This window comes from Clavelina lepadiformis, chromosome 5, assembly GCF_947623445.1.
Source record: "Clavelina lepadiformis chromosome 5, kaClaLepa1.1, whole genome shotgun sequence".
Lineage (NCBI taxonomy): Eukaryota > Metazoa > Chordata > Ascidiacea > Aplousobranchia > Clavelinidae > Clavelina > Clavelina lepadiformis.
The window spans coordinates 23,916,849-23,934,811 of NC_135244.1; the positions used below are offsets into that span (position 1 = coordinate 23,916,849).

A 17,963-nucleotide genomic window follows, 5' to 3' on the forward strand; every position below is an offset into this window, starting at 1 on the left:
TTTTTATCCGACGTCCAGACGGACAAGAATCTACAGTGTCTTTGAACGACCTCTCACCATGCCCTCGAAAAGTGCCGAACAGCGATGAAATACCCGTCACAGAAGATATTATAAGAAACTCTTTACCAAACAATGAAGTTCCAAACAATGCCCCTGTCGTGGACGAACCATAAATACAGAACATGCCGATAGAAAGAAATCTTCGCCTATCAAGCCAAACCAACAAAGGGGTACCTCCAGTTCGTTATGGCGAACAATGAAATATTTCGTATGTAACTTGTGTTCCTATTCAGTACGTGTACGATACGTGTTCAGTGTGTTACATTGAGTACGTGCTTATGGCAAGCCAATGCTGATGTATAATACCACGTCCATTATAACAACCACAGTCATTAGATCAAATTTATTATAAGCCGGGTGAAAATGTAATGAAAATTCCCTTTGTTAACTCGAATCGTCTTATCTCAATATTAATCTTGTGTTTTTTTTCTGCTTCGGGCAAGTGTGTTTTTTCTTGTTGTAGACAACGACTACTTCATGGTTTGCATTGTGACATACGAACTTCTTTTGAGCTGTGACTGTGAGGTTGTGTTGCTTTGCTTATTCTTATTCCTAAATTTCAGATTAATGGTCTTACGTTTAATAATACTAAGTATAACGGCATCATTTTGTACAGTCTGTTTAACATTTAAACAAACACCAACAAACAATTTTAAGAAATAGAACGAATTGGGAGGTATGTCTGCATAGTGCATGATGATGGCGTAAATTGACTTTTTATTAATAAGGTTAATGCTAAAATGAATTAGAAAAGCCATAATCACAAGGTACGTAAAAAAACAACCGGCACAGAATGGAAATGATTGAACTAATGATAATAAAGTCACGTGATTAAAACAACCAATAACAAGCAAACGTTTGAGAAAATTATGATAATGGTTAAAAAAAAAGAAATAATCATCGGGTTAAAATGGAAATATTCGATCAATGTCAACGACAAATGAGCCCATATTTAAAACAATTTTATTCTTGAAGACAACCGAGGGGCATTGTATAGATGGTAACACAAAGTTTTACTTGAAAAAAGTTTATAAATTGAAACGACAGACAATAAAAGCAGGAAATACAATTAATTTAAATGAAATATTCGTTTGTACAAGTTTAGTTTAAGATGAGTAATTTGATTAAAAAAATTTTAAGCTGACGGAAACGACGCTAAAGAATCCCAAGCACAAAACATCACATTTGAAAATGATCACATTTATGACGTCGAAATCAAATGTCAAACGATTACTGTTCGAAAATAGCAAATAAAACAATGGAGATAAAAGTTATCTCGACGAATCAAGGAATAAATAAAATGCACTGTCAAACATATCCCGATGAAGAAATCAAAATCCAGCAAAACTTCAGATGGAAAGGACGCAAGGAAACTGTTGTTCTCTGTCCATGTTGGTCGATACTTGCCATTCGTTGGCGGCTGGATCATAGAAATCGACTGTTTTGGCACCAACCCTATAACATATGTAAAGTAAACTGTTAAACACAAATTGTTTGCAAATGATAGACGACGAGTAAATCAAAATAATAACTGTACCAGGATATAAGCAAGTTATTCTTGTTATAAGCAACTTATAAGCTACTGCAGCAAATCTTTTACCGAATCGAAGCACACTGTCTAACCATTCACAATCAGACAGTCACAAGCTTCCTCTGCAAAGTAAAACCCCTTTGCTGGTTATGTGAAGATTGCATTTGGCAAGACAATAATATAATTGTTAATATGCTCTATGATGTCATAATGGCCGAGAAACATAAAACATTATTGGCTTTGTGACCAATTAAAACATGTCCGACGCCTGCTATTGCCATTATAAAGCTAGCTCCACCAGTAGTAATTTAAAATTATCACTGGATTTTTCGATAATGACGAGTTCTTCAATAAGCTTGTAGCTCTTTTTCCTTAAACGCGTTTCTAACCCACACTCTGTGCTTTCTTTATCTGTATGTCAGAGCAACGGCTATTACCGCTAAACATTCTTCCTCGCTGCTTGAAGAACTGTCACTCTCCATGTCTCTAACTACGAATGATTAATTCTGCATGCTGGAGTACTGTTGCAAATTTTTATAAAATAAATCTCTTCTGAGCTAACAATTGTCAATTTTAGTTATCATCTTTTTATGTGATAATTATTTCAGTGATGATATTTTACCACAAAATATCACTTTTGGAATTTCATTTTAAAACACTGGTAATTGAGCGGCTCCACCAGTTGTAATTTACATTAAAAAATTGTTACTGAGAAAGTTATCACTGGAATTTTAAACTGTCATTGTTGGAGCCGTAGCTTAACTGAGTAAATTAATGAAACAAATTTTTTAAATTCATTTCCCAAAACTCATCATGACCTTCACCTTCATCTAGTCTAGTGGTTCATGGACCCCAGGTTGGCAATCACTGCATCAGACATTAAGGTATTAGTAAAGGTAAGATTACTGCATGAGACATTATAATGTGATATTGTAATATATAAATTAAATAATATAAATTTAAAATAATGTGATTATGTGTACATATAATTACTCACCCTCCAAACACCCATATAAGGTCATCCACTACACAAGCTGATCCACCCCATCTACTCTCATTTATAGATGGAACATCAATCCAAGTTTTCGTGTCCAGGTTGTATTTTTCAACAGAAGAGTGACCATATCCACCTGATTTAATTCATTTAAAGAAAATGACATGTCATAAATCTCCTTAAACATTTGAAAGATATTTGCACTTGCAGCAAGACTCACCTATCGCGTATATTTCGTTGTTTAATACAACAGCAGTGAATCCAGATCTGCAGGTTTTCATCGGTGGAATATTTTCCCACTTTCCATTTCGTGGATCATAACATTCTGCTGTGTTTGTTTCATCATTGTCATCAACACCCAATCCTCCAAGCGCATAAAGCAAACCTTTCAAAATAAACCACCAATCAATCAAACACGTCACTTGTGCTTGAAATTCGAGCATAATTGCTCCAGCACTTTACCAAGGAAAATTCAAATCCTTTGACGTGGTGAGATTTTCTTTGATCAATTCTCGTTGCTTATATTATCTTTTGCTGATTTTTATAAATTTGTTTCAAAATACACGGAATATGATTCCAGACGTCAAATTTTGAAATTGCTGCGAAGCACGATATCTGTGACGTCACACAGACTGTCATTTGAAATCATAGAACATTTAACACGTGACCAACAGCTTGATTCTCTATTATCTGAGCTGCATTTTGCATCGATTAAACTCTTGGACACAAAAGACCACATCGTTTGTTTCTGCGCTTTTGTTTGTGACACGTCATCAACCTTTTTACACGAGTAAGCCTAAGTGAGTCGAGTTAAGTCAGCGACGCGAGTCAGACCAACGACCAACGCACAAATGAGTACACGCAATGCGATATCAAGGCTACTGGGTTAGGGCAACTGATTTAAATTTTTTGAAGATACTATCTCAAGTAAGTGTCTAAGCTTATGTATGAATTTCCCGTTTCCATAAAACCAATCAAGTTATTAGTATTTTGTGGTATTGGCGTAAAATGTCTCAACCTGTTTCCAAGCTCGTCAACGAGTTCACTTGACACGACCAGGCAGCGTGAACTCGCTTTGAGTTTTTTTTTGTTACAACGTTTTAAACGAGAGAAAAATAATTTTTCAAAGTAGGGACGAAACTTCAAAACCCGGGTTCCGGGTGTAAGTGACAAACCCGATTGTTTTTTAGGGTTTTGAGAAAAGCGGATGTTTTTGTGAAAACTAACTCAATATTAAGGTAAAATCAACATTATTGCAATATGGTAGAATTTGAGTAATTCGTATCCGTTCAATTCATTAATTCATTTTTGTCGATCCCGGCAGATTTGTGAATATTTTTATGTTTTCTTTGTTCGGTTAATCCGGCTTTACGTAATTCCATTAGTTCGGAAAGTTTCTTTTGCTACAAACATTTTGGTTGTCAAATTTTGTCATGAACTTTGCGTAATCCTCAGCATAAATACTCAACGACATGAGAGAACTTCCGCGATCAATTCATCAAATTACTATTTACAAATTAATAACCCGGTTACCAGTAAAAATATTGTACAAACTAACTATTGTGATGAAATAATCGCCTAATATCAAATAATAAGTTGCGCAAATAGTATAGAGCGACGATATTTTGTTTGAAAATTGTGAACGCCAAAGATTTCCTGGATTCTTCAAAAAATCCAGACTTTTACATTTTAAAACCCAGGTTTCGAGTCGTAGAAAAGGGCACAAAACCCGGGTTGGAAACACTGTAGAGAAGTGCGCTCATGAAACGAGTTGAACTCGCTTAAAAGCGTTAAGAAGTAAAAAGTGTTATTGCCACCAAACTATTTGATGGTGATGATGAACATCAAGCAGCTATGTTTAGTTAAACTTTTAGGAGTATATCTAAGTCTGGATTTCTCTGAGGACCATGTGCTCGTAAGAACGCATATCAAGGAATTACAACAAAGACATGAACACGAATGAGAATAAGAAAACAGCAACCATGTGCACTTTATTACGTTTTAAAGTGGACCTTTGACGTGACAATGAACAATATTGAGTAAAATATGCGAATAAGAACGCAAGAATCGGTTTCTCGTATACTGCGGTCTGCGGGCAGGTGCCGGTATGATTTTATCAACGTGTAAACGAACGATTGGTGATTGGCATCTCTCAACTTACTTTGACAACTTTGACAAAAGTTTACTTCAAACACCAAAATAATAAACTCACCTCGTGCACTGACCAATGCATGCCAATTTCGCTTTCTATTCATGCTTCTTATCGAAGACCATTTCTTCTCGTCAGGATTGTAACTTTCACATGATGATAGACTACCAGTGTCATTATGACCACCAGCACAATAAACAAGACCTGCAAATCATACATAATAATCAGACATAATCAGATGACAATTTATACAAGAAGATTTTTGTTATATCTTACTATCACATTAAAATTATTGGATCAATGAAGTCTAAACGGAATTTATTACGACGTGTTGTGTTTTCTATTTCAAATACTTTGTTGATTACGTCACAACATTAGTGAGTGGTTAAAGCACAGACTCGATTGTTGAAAAGTTCCAAATCCGGGTAAAATCAAACAAAACTCAAAAATAAAAATAAATCAATCAGAATATGTAAAAAGACAAGCTGGGTGACTGGGGCAAGAGCAGTGACGGATCCTCGCCTAATTTAAATCTAACTTGCTATTGTGATGTCATAAGGAGGGAAGAGACTAAAGTTGGGCGTAAATTTAAAATGGCTTTCACTGTTTCATTGGAAACAATCGTATGTTAGAAGTTATTTTTTTAAGTTTCTTGTAAATCTAACTTAAATGTATAACATAAAAACCTAAACCTAAATCTATCCTCAAGTAATTGCTAAAGAACTAAAATATTCTCTAAATATATAAATCGCTAAATAACTAATAACTTCTCCTAACTAGGGTTGGTCAAAGTAGAATCATAATGGTTTCAAGAATAGAGATAGCAAATCTAGAATTTCGAATCTAAACGTTTCATATCTAGTGAGTTGCAACAATGTTAACAAAATGATATTTTAACTTTGTTGTTGGAAAGCCTAAAAGTACTGCACATATATAAGCCCACATATGCAAGCCCAAAAATCAGCAGTGGGCTTATATGACGCACCTATTTCAACCGTGCACAATTCTTACATACCGCAGTATTTCTAATGAATGAACGCAAGTTTGGAAATTTGCCCAAGCAACTTAGTGACGGTTGTCGTAATGACGCTTCCTATTGTTAGGTAATAACTAAACTATAAAATAACGAAATCAAGGTAAAGCAAATGCCGTCACTTTTCAGTTTTACGTAACGTATATTATGCTTCAAGCTATAATAATCGCTTTAAATAATTCTACCCCATGAAACACGACTTACAAATCTTACATGATGACACAGCCAAATCAATGGAGGTCGCGATCCACGGATTGAGAAGCAATGTCCTAACCTAACCGCCTATCTTAAACAACGGGCTGTGTGACTTTTTTATGACGAAATAGTCACTTTCATTTAAAAATTACCCAGGGTTAATTACAGAACTACGATTATGAACTAACACTCACAATTATGAAATCAAACATATTTGTGCGCTCGTCTGATCCATATTACATGAAAACTCAACGTAGTTGGATTCTGCTGCATCGAACACCAATGTTAACATCAATGTTAAATTACAGCTACGCTGATGTTAGTGTCTAAAATCTAAAGTGCGAGCCCTGTGTGGTCTAACAGTCATCACGGCCACCATTACTGTCTGTCAGAGGTGGGCGCGAACGCGCTCCTATTTTTAGGAGAAATATCGAGATTGTCGCTCTTTTTTCAACGTCGGACCCGAACCACGAGCTCTCTATAACAATGAGCCGAATTGTCATCCTGGTGTCGTAATTTGTTTCACGTTGCGGTTATTTTTATAACTTAATCGATATCTACTTTGAAATTAGTGTTGCACGTAACTCGAACATTTACTTGACCGTAAGTAATTACGTAATTTTTCCTGCTACCGCGCGCGTTGTTTTATTGTAATACTGTGATGTCATTGTTGTTTATTGGCAAAGCAGGTTTATCTCACAAGTAATTGCTTAATATTGAACTTCAATTTTGCAAAATTTGAGTTTTTTTTCGATGGCAGACACCAGAAAAAATGGTCTTTTTGTCTTCTTTATGTCACAGGCAAGTTGAAATGTAAATAAAGGTTATTTATTATGGCCGTTATTAATCTCATTTATTTTCTTACAAACATTTTCCCAAACTTAATTGCTTATCGTAACTTTATCGACGTAGTATGTGATCTACTTTTGCACGAGATGCAAAAGCGATATTTCTCCTGGGCTTTGCGCAGTGTGATATCACTTCAACATTTTAGCAGCGTCACTGCCATACTTTCCATACTCGATTTATGTCGTAACAATAGTTATCAAAAGACGGTTATTACGTCACAATACATTTTGCTTTTGCCCGGTTTCGGAAAACGGTAATGTGGGCCAGGAGCCGAATGCAGATATCGCACGCATTTCAATTATTTAAATGATAATATCCATAGGAGGCGTATGGGTATAAAAAAGGGTCAATTTCTTTGTTTATTTCTTTTTAGAGCAAAATTATGATGTCTCATATTGGAATATGGCAAAATCACACATATATATATATATCCCGTTACATAGGCCCAAAATCGAAAGTGGATTTTTGGGCATAAAAACACAAAGTTCTCACTTTTTCATGCAAATTTCTATCCAAGTTTTCCAAAAAACTTGAAACTTTGAAACGTGCCAACTACTAGCGAAATTCGCAAACTAGAAAATATTTTTATGACATCATAATAACTTACCATTCAATAATGCTGATGCAAATAAACATCGCTTTTCTCCCATAGAAGGCAAGTTGCTATCCCACTTTGGATTCTCATCATTCAAGTCCAACATCTCAACAGATGTGTAGCAAGGACCACCACATCCTTCAGCACCACCCATCAATAAAATTTGTTGATTGGAATTTACAGCAGATGGATATGTCCGAGCAATGTTTGTATCCTGTATGATGAATCATCATTGCATAAAATCAACATCAACTGAAGTGAATTTACTAACAATATCAACTAAATACTGGATATGATGTTATTAATGGAGATGGCCTGGCCAGACTTAGGTACAAAAACTATCTGCAGGTAACAATACAATATGAATAAATCATAGCCAATGGACAAGGTCAATAAAGTTTTGTGGTTGAGAGGATTGTACAGTGGCACATAACGACACAGGTATAAACTGTCTGCAGGCGACAATTCCTAACAATCAATTCGATCAAGATACAACAATCTACGACATTTCACGACCGCAAAGAATGTTTGTTAGCTCATAACTTTAACATTCATCCTTCTTAGCAGCTTGTCAATTAAAACATTTTTTTTGCTTTTAAAATAAAATGGTTAGTCGCGAAAATTAAAACACTTTTACATTGTGACAAAACAATGATCTTAGACTTTGCTCCATTTCTCACAATGGCAAGAGCAAGACGAGCAGCTTTGATGGAGTTTTGCTTTCTCTGAGTGGATTTCGGCGGTTTTCCATTTTGGTTTTGTTTTTTTAATTAATTCCACTAAGGTATTTCGGTTGGACATAGGTGACCTAATAATAAGTGAAATGGTGAAGATAATGAAATGGCGAAATTGAAGAGAAAAGATGTCTTGATGCAGCGATAAAATCAAACATGCAACAAAACGTAAAGTTTGAAATGGAAATGGCTGAGTGGCATGTGGGGTCAATGGATCTACTCATTTATGGTGGCAATGTGTGGTCCCAATTGAACTAGTGACGTAATTTTTGGGCCCACTAAGGTACTTCGGTTGGACATAGCTGACCTAGTAAGAAGAGAAATGGTGAAGATGATAAAAAAACTTAAAGTTAAGTGGAAATGCCATAGTGGCATGTGGAGGTCAAGGGATCTAGAGCAAACAGCAACATGGGTTTGCCTCCACACAGTCGTTTCACTTGGACCTTTGCTTTTAATTTCGACAAGTTTCGCCGCTTTTCAAACTTTTGGAAAAACTGGTTTATTTTAGTTTTAGTTCCTGTTGGGGACGTCTGTCTGTGCCAGGTGCTTTTGACAAAAAGACGCGGCCTATTCTAAGGTTGGAATTTGTCATGACCAAACAGATGAACATTGTTGGCTTTTAACTGTTTTTCGAGTGCTACAATGCTGTGGCAAGACGACGTTCTCTATGACAGTATAAAGACTTTCCTTGTTGTTGTTGTATAAAGATGATGTATAAAGACTGTTCTAAACCCAAGTATTTAAAACGCAAACATACCGGCATGTCACTCCACTGCTTTGTCATGGTGTTGAACTTGACAACATTTTGTTGACAACCGTCTCCACCAATGATAATTATCTCATCAGACTGACCTGGAAAAGAAATTACAGCAAACGCTGAAATATCATTACTTCGGCTTTGACCAAGACACGAACTAGAATTTGATTAACTCGAAGTACTGTGTAAGATAGGCGTCCCTTTCCTTCTTGTCATTATCAGCGTCAAACACGCGGTCAATATGTGTCCAATAGTGACGTGATAGCATTGATTGTGACCAAATAGTATAACCACGGTTGGAGTTTTCATTATTTAAAATATCTCCTTGTAGTTTCCAACTTTTCAGCATTAGTGAGTTTAACACAGGCGCATATGAAACTTTTATCATAAAGTCGATACGAAATTTATTCACAAGTGATAATGGATTTTGTTTGTGTTTGTTGGTGAATCAGTTTTGTTTTAGTTGTTTATTTGTTAACAGAATTATTAATTTAAAAATGTTGTCACCAGGTTAAAAAATAACTTATTACCCGGAGCTTCTGCAATTTTCATTTTATGAAGTTTAGTTTCCACTTTTCTTGTCATTTCGATACCAGCAATGGATTCTGAAACAAAACAGAAAAGAAAACAAAACCTAACCAAAGTAGTTGATGAATATTTTCAAGCATATACTGATTGCAATAGTCATCCTGTCATCATAAATTAATAATGTACAATTTTGTTTGTAAATCAGTTTGTGAAATGCTTGACAAACAAAATTAGAAAGATGTTAGATCGTAGAAAGACCATAAAAGAAAAATGTTTCTATGAGAATGCGTGTGTGCTGTTTCGCAGCCTGTCTCCATCTGTGACGGTAACTCAGTCTGTCTGTTGAAATGTTAAGGTTCTGCAGACACTGTTTAGGTTTACTAAGATTAGGTCTTAGAAAGGCCATAAAAGGAAAATGTTCCGTCGAGCTATTTTAGTTCTGCATACACTGTTTAGATATTTTGCGAACAATAAATAATCGAAATAACGAAATTGAAGCTTAGTAGTTCAAAATTAAGAACCAATTATTTTTGTCTGGATAAGAAGTAAAATTCAGACTCTCAGCGATTCAGTGCAAATTCTAATATAACTCCCGTTGCTTTCAGTTCAATTATTACGTCATCGGCGAATCCTTAATAATAATTACATCAAGTTTATATTTTTGTCTAACATTCTCGGTACTGTGACGTGCACGAACGGAAATATTCTCAAATTTGAACTTCTACATATTCAGTGTAAATTAACAGTTTAATTGTTTTAATTATTCGGTGTAAACTTGAAATACATGAGTTTTGAGTTTTAGTTATAAACAGAAGTATTAATTTAAAAATGTAGTCACCAGGTTAAAAATAACTTATTACCGGGAGCTTCTGCAATTTTCATTTCATGAAGTTTAGTTTCCACTTTTCTTGTCATTTCGATACCAGGAATGTATTCTGAAACAAAACAGAAACGAAAACAAATCCTAACCAAAGTCGTTAAAGAATATTTCGAAGCATATACTGATTGAAGTAGTCATCCTGTCATCATCAAATAATAGTATCTACATGCACAAATATTGTTATTCTGCTTTTATCAACATCTAATTGAAACCAATTTCGGGTCAGATTCGGACTCGAATTTATACTCACACTCTTCCACATTTGTGTCGTATTTCCACTTTGACTTTTATCGTTTTCTAAGTTGATATTTTTCACTGCGGCAGGTTTTTAACAGTCTGTCCGCATGCACTTTCGTGTACTTGGAAAAGGATAAAAGTCAAAGAGTGGTATTAAAAGATGACTTTGATTCGTTTAGTAAAATTAACTTTCGGGCCTAATTGGGGCTTCAAAAAAATTCTCGGATTCGGGCCGAGTTTGGGTTAACAATATAAGGCTCGATTACAACTCTCACTTAATAAATTAAATTTAAATTAATAAATTTACAAGAAGTTGCATATTTGAATTGACTAAATATCTCAGAAACAAGAGTAAACCTTGAATGATAATCTCACCTATCTCATGAAGAAGTTTATTGAAATTGTCATCGAAGGATCCTTTGCTGAAGTCGTAGTAGAGCAAGCCTGCTGTCATCATGCCTAAGAACGTCATCACGCATTTATACAAGTTTTATGGAATAAAAACAAGACAACTATTTCAAAATTCTTATTCTGGGTATTTAAGTTTTATCTCGATCTTTTTACATTATTTCAGGGATGTGACGAGCACGAGCCCAAACCTGTTTTAAACGTTTCCTGCTTCAAGAAACTACGACTTCATTATGCGCGAGTGTATACACGATGTAATTTACTACTAATTTGTGTTCCTAAAATATCAATCTCACATTTTGTGTTTGTCAAATGCTAAAGCAAATGTGAAGCAAGCATCAAACGTGAGATAAAGGCATCGTATACATTCTGGACGAAGCCAACACCATAACGGTATTTTGCTCGGATTTACACATCTTTTAATATGACGTCATACGAGCTCGGCTCGGGCACTCAAGAAGGTTAAAGTCAAAAGCTCGGCTTGACACGAGCCAAAGATTTTTACGATTCCAAAACCTAGTTACTAAGATTTAATTTGTTACCAATTTTGGGGTTTGGTTCGTATCCTTTCTGGACACGAATTGGGATAATTTTCTTCTTCAGGTCTTTTGCATAGTTCGCTTCACTCTGGCAATTAGCACTTCTCTCGTAGTTGGAAGAAGTGAACATCAGAACCACATGAGCGTTGTTAACAGCTCGGCCCATCATTTCGTACATATCTCCTTTCATCTGTTCCTTGTCGATCCAAACCTGGTACCCAGCATCAGACAAACGATCATTGATCTAGAATAAATCACGTTGAGTTGATGAAGCAACAATTTACGAATGAAAGGAATTTTTTATACCGAGATGAAAAGACATTGGAAAAAGATTTGCCTAGTTTTTATTTTACGCCGGTTTGTAGCCTACTCGTAACCTATTATTACGTATTTCACGTCACATACCACGCTGACCACGTAATGTGACCTCATGTCGAACAAAGCCAATGAGTAGGATACAAAGCACTGTAAAACCAAAATCCAGGCAACCGTTTTCAAATATTTTTGTCTTTACTATGTACAAAATTTTATAAGCTACCGACCTGAGCGAAATCTTTACAGGTCGATGCATAGAACGCTTGCAATTTAAAAAAGAATCAAATGGACATTTCTAAATAAAAATAGTTTGCCTTCAACAACAAAATGTTGGCTGTAATTCAGAAAAGGATTGTTCTCTTTACTGCAGTTACCGGGATCAAACAAGGTTAGCGCCAACGACGAAAACTGGACTGTTGCTTAGCATTTACATTCAGTACAAACACATCAGCGGAAGTTTAGCTTTGTTTTATTTCACCGAAAAACATTCTTGTTATGAAGTAAACTTTAATTATGCTTATTGCTTGTTGACCACACAAAATATTCCATTCATACTTGATCTAAATACCTAAGTTATACCTATTGATTTTATATTGTGACGTAACACTGTAATGACCGCCATTTACGTCATAATAAGCAATGATTTTGTATTTTTTGCCACTGATTTCTTTGACACCCGTTCTTTGATATAAGACAAATTTATTTTTGGATTTGCCTCCACTTTAATAAACTGGGTCACTGGGCAATGATAATAATCGAATCTATATATAAGCATAAGGATTCCACGCAGATGATGAAATAAATATGGCTCCCACTCGAGGAAGATTCATCGAGCAACAGTTGATATAAATTTTCAAGACATCGCAACATAACTGGGCACAACCCACCTTATGCGCCAACTCCTTCGAGTCACTCCAGTTGTAGCTGATCATGATGTGCTTGCTTGGGCTGGAAGTCTAAAAAGACAAGATTACAAGGTCAAGCTATTCCCGATGACAGCCCAATGCTTATGTAAAGAGATGTTTTTTAATTTTTGCTTGCTTGGGTTGAAGGTTCGTGTACGTCAAGAACTAACTAAGAAAAACAAACGTAAAAGTTTGTGATATGGTGTTGTAAAGAAAATATGAAGGTTATTAAACAACGAAATCCTCTTAATAATATGCAAACCAAGAGGGTTTTACCGCATTTCTCACCAAGCCAAAAAGATTAATCGAAACCATTTACTATAGATCTTAATGATCTTGACAACTCATTGAAATCTTAACCGACCAAATGATTCACAAAAGGACAAGAGGTGGAAAATGTGGAACTTTTCAATGAACAGAAAAAAAATTGTCGACAAATTAAAAGCTTAACAAGTTGAACCGATGCCGAATTGAACCGGACTCACGGACACAATAACAGAAAATCTTTTATCAAGGACAATCCATCTACCTCGCTATGATTTGATGCCTGGTGTTAAAACCGATTTCAGGAAATAAAGTAAAAAAATCTCTGTTTTAAACCCGATTGCTATTTCCTGAGAATCATGAAAGTATTTGTGTGTTGTGCTCGACATTTCTTGAATACATCAGCAGCAGTTAATAAACGTTGTTAAAGTTGTCAAAAATTTAAAAATAATGGTCATAAGTAGTACAGTAATAATAAACAATAATAATCAAGCAAACAAATTAACAAGTGACAAACAAGTAATAAAAAGTTAAATTGATTTAGAAGTAACTAAATTCACACCTATGTTCACAATTTCGTCAATACAAATTTCGCGAAGACCCATCAATCTTCGTGACATCATCAAATTAATTAATCCTACGCACTATGACAATGTTAATCACGTGATTATTTCACTTACGTTTGGTGATGCCATGTTGTTGCGATGACGTAGTCAATTTAACAATTGAGCAGGAAAAAACTGAGTTAAATCTAGGCTATGAATGTCTACAACTGATGAGACAAACAAACAAATAGTTCAACTTGAAATAGTTTGATCTTTCAAATATTTACAATAAAACCTACATCCGGAGACAACCTACAGCCTCAACAACCGATTACAACAGGCCGTGATAAAGAATAGAACATATTTCAAATAAAAAAGATGCCTTCGTCACGCCATTGTCGTCCCTAGATGAACTAATAACTTTGTTGCAGGTGTATGGTGTTAGTGGTGTGGTGTGATGTGATGGTGTTGGTTGGTTGATGGTATTGGTGAGGTTAGTGGTGTGATGGTTAGGTCAGGTGTGTTATGTTTAGTGAAGTACGATGTAACTGATACCACCACAGTACAAAGAGTCTATTGACAGTCTGACCATGCTTTGACCGACTAGGTACTGCATTATGGTTCGCTAAACTTCATAAATGTGCCCATGTTAAGAAGTATAACAAAGCAAATACCCCATAAAAAAACACAAGAAATCGTAAGCGACTTTACTTGAGCATACACAAAGTGAAGCTTGTAGAGTTCGTAGCGAGTCGTGGTCACTAATATGGGGTAGGCTTGCTACTGGATCACGTGTTTCGGGATCGCCAGTGGGGATCGGTGTAAGAGTTAGACTTTGTAGCAATCTGACTTCAGCTTAAATCTATTAATATTATATAATCTGTTAAATCTGTAACTCCCTACATACTAACATCAAACAATTGTTTGTCTCCCAACTGTGAATAAAAAGACAACAGCCGAGCACAAAGTTGTTCCCGCCATAAGGTATTTTTCACGGCAACTAAAGCGTCGCTTCTCTGTTGCGTGTGACGTCACATCTGTGTGATGTCATAATATTGTTGGTGTAATCTTTTGGTGGCGTAACGCCACCCACACAGAGTCAATGCATAAAGAGGGTAAACATCCAACATCGCGGTCAGGGTGGAAAATAGTTTAACTTTTTGACCGGAACTATAGATCTCAAAACAAACAAACAATTTCACTTATAAATGCGATCGTTTGCTTTATATTTGGTCTCTAAATGTTTATAGATTTATGAAATTGTGTCAAATAGTGTGCAAAGTGATACCAGTTCGCTTTTTCAATCGTAGTTTCCGCACAAGACTTTTTCACTTCCTCCTTCCTCTGCTCTCGTTTATGTTTCTTTCTGTTTCTTCGCGCGGCGTCAATTTCTTGGTTTTCAATGACGGCGGACGTTTTGATCTAACACTTGTCGAATGAGCGAATATCGTTACGCTACTGACGTAAATATCAGCTTAAGCTTTTCTGACGTGACGTCATAAAATCATATCACAAGAAAAGAAACACGCGCATACAGAGATTGCAAGCGGAGTCAAATATCCTTTAGTTTTATCTCTTGACAGTTGTAACTTGACAGTAGCCATGACACGGATGAGCAGTGAAGCGAATGCCGAATAGAATCGACTTTGTTATATTTTTAGACAATCCGACAGTTAATATTTTAGTGCTTTTTTAATTTTGTTGAAAACACTGAGAAGGTGTTCAAACCTGAAAGGTTTGAAGGTGGTTTTACACAGCATCAGCATCACAGTATTTACGTACAAGTTCATTCACTTGTAACGCACAAAAACGGATGACTTGTTTTTATCCGCTTTTACCCACACACAGTATACGCAGCAACGTGTGCGTAAAGTTTAAGAGGTCATGACCCAATTTAAAGTGATTTGCTTTTCAATGCAAAGTACATTAAATCAAGAAGCTACTATCGCAAATCCACATCATAAACCTCCACTGAATTTTAGCTTGCAACGAGATCTGGGCTAGAACCGCCTACAGTCTTCGTTTGGACAGAATCCTTGTCCTAAAAATTCTACAACAACCACCTCAACTTTATAGTAAATTTTGAGCTTGAAACTTTAAGACAAATAAACTAAGAAAAACAAAATGTCCAACGCACAGCAAATTTATAACTTAGCCTGGACCTGCAACCAGCTATCTCCAAAACCGTAACAAACCTACATCGACGTCACGTGCGCTTTGGACCGGAAAATTTCTTATTTTTAGTATGACGTGACATCGTCACAATCGCCGTGTTGCCCGCTTAAATTTGTCTTCCTAATGGAAAGTGACCCCTTAAGGTGCTGTTGCTGACACCACGGCATTTAGTTTTTAACATTCATCTAGTTGTATTTCGGTTACGACAGAACCTAGTCGATATAGCAGTAAAGCCAATGTGAGGTAATTCGTCACGGTGATTAACTTTGCTTCGTTACCATGTCCGTATTTGTTTGCATACCGTAAACTTACGTCACTAGTTACCATTAGTCTCGGGCAATTTATTTTTAAAAGAATTTTATCGTTTGTCTTGACACACTCAAGTTATGGTGAACGAGTTAACAATATGGAAGATTCGCTTTGACCACCTTACATGTTGGGTCATTATAGCCCAGACGGTCAAATTTAATACAACTGAAAATTAACATGTGTTTATTTGACCGTATGCAAGTCATTCCTAGGACAGCTTCTAACCAGCAATAATCTACGCCTTAAAATGAGATTCGTCAATATCGAAAAATAGCCGCGAATTATCATCAACTTCACTGATTACCTCGCTCGATTCGGAATGACAACTGCAAGTCGACAAGTAACATTGACGGATTGCTCTGCTATACGTCCAGTAACGCAGTAGACATCGTTAAAATGCTGCACCAATGCTATACGCCACTTTTGATGGCGTAACGCCAACCGCCACAGGGTCAATACAAAAAGAGCGTAAAGATCGCACGTCGCGGTCAGGGTGGAAAATAGTTTAATTTTCAGAACGGAACTATACATTTCAAAACAAACAAACAATTTCACTTATAAACGCAATCGTTTGCTTTACATTAGGTCTCTAAATGTTTTATGGGTTTACGAAATTATTAAACGAATTTTTCGAACTTATTGTAACGGCTCCCTTACCGCTACTAGTTTAAAAGGTACCACAAATACAAAGTCTACTGTATTCAATAATATATAAAATCAAAGTTGTTTCTTTCTTTCTCTTCGCGCGCCGTGAATTTCTTGGTTTTTACTCACCACAGACCTTTTTAACACTTGGCGAATGGGCGAATATTGTTACGCAACTGGCGTATATATAAGCTTAAGCTTTTCTGACGTGCCATCATAAAATCATATCACAAGAAAAGAAACACACATATAGAGATTGCATGTGCAGTCGAATACCCTTTAGTTTTATCTCTTCACAGTTGTAACTTGACAGTGGCAGTGACACGGACGAGCAGGAAGCGAATGTCGAATAGAATCGACTTTATTTATTCAAACAAGGACTAGTTGTGGCGAAAAATAATTAATTTGAGTTTTAACTTTTAACAGTTGTAAGTTTACAGTGGCCATAACAGCATAGCCGTGACAGCCATAACCGTGGTGAAGATGAACAGGGTAGGCAACGGCTGGAATAAATTTCCCTGTGCTAAAATATAAGTTTTTTATTCAGGGTACAGGCGTAGGGTTAACCTACGTGAACGGCATAAAAATTGCCTAAAAAATTGTTATGGTGACGTCATCTCCATCGTCATACAGTTTGTAACAGTAAAAAACAGTTAAAATTTCTACTGCTTTTTTGTTATTTTTATTTGAAACACTAAGAGCTGTGCGGTGTACCCGAAAGTTTTAAATTTGTGGGTTTCATTTCGACTGGCAGAGGGGGAGGTTCTTGCTTATCTAGTTGTCCGCTGAAGCGGTTTGAAGAGAGTTGGTGACGTTATGAACAAAATGAAGTTATGTACGAAATTGTGGCATATTTTATTGGCGTACAATATGGGGAATTACCAAAACAGAAACTCTTTCTCTACAGGCCATCCATACACATTACATTAACCTGTATCATGTTTATGTCAATTTGTGTTTGCTTATCAATGATGACGTTACATTTACACCACAAGCTGAAAAATTCATGTTAACGTAAATGAAACGGCTTCATGAATGTTCATGCTGTACGTTTATCTGCCAGCGTCACCAACAGCAGTCTGTCAATCAAAGAGCAGCAACCAACAGCAAGGTGCTACTTGCACGGTCACGGTCTGCTGTTCATGACGTCATCGACAACCGCCTAGCGTTACACAAAATCAACAGCCGCGTGCCAATAACTGAGCAGCAGGCAATAACAGTTTTCTGTTGAAAAAAGCAGGCTGCTGTGCAACAATAACAGGCGTTCTTCTGATTACGTCCCTGCCTCTTTAAAATACTATAATCAGCAACTGCAT

At 36.1% G+C, this 17,963-nt stretch overlaps 1 protein-coding gene across 1 annotated transcript; it reads right to left on the bottom strand.

Annotated features, from left to right (window-relative positions):
* Positions 1-769: 769 nt before the first annotated feature.
* Positions 770-13,746, bottom strand: LOC143459627 (uncharacterized). The gene is made up of 12 exons (XM_076956843.1): positions 13,654-13,746; positions 12,692-12,760; positions 11,493-11,733; positions 10,918-11,001; positions 10,286-10,360; positions 9,428-9,502; positions 8,898-8,992; positions 7,419-7,620; positions 4,798-4,938; positions 2,806-2,970; positions 2,589-2,721; positions 770-1,515 (listed from the first exon to the last, which is right to left on the bottom strand). Exons 1-12 carry the CDS (start codon positions 13,666-13,668, stop codon positions 1,410-1,412), a joined length of 1,401 nt encoding a protein of 466 aa, XP_076812958.1. The 5' UTR covers positions 13,669-13,746; the 3' UTR covers positions 770-1,409.
* Positions 13,747-17,963: the final 4,217 nt, after the last annotated feature.

What these genes read in the sequence shown, in the direction of transcription:
- LOC143459627 (XM_076956843.1), bottom strand. An exon ending in TGCATCAGCATTATTGAATG is followed by an intron (nt 4,939 to 7,418) that starts GTAAGTTATTAT and finishes TATGATTTGCAG; the next exon opens with GTCTTGTTTATTGTGCTGGT. An exon ending in CAACGAAATATACGCGATAG is followed by an intron (nt 2,722 to 2,805) that starts GTGAGTCTTGCT and finishes GAATTAAATCAG; the next exon opens with GTGGATATGGTCACTCTTCT.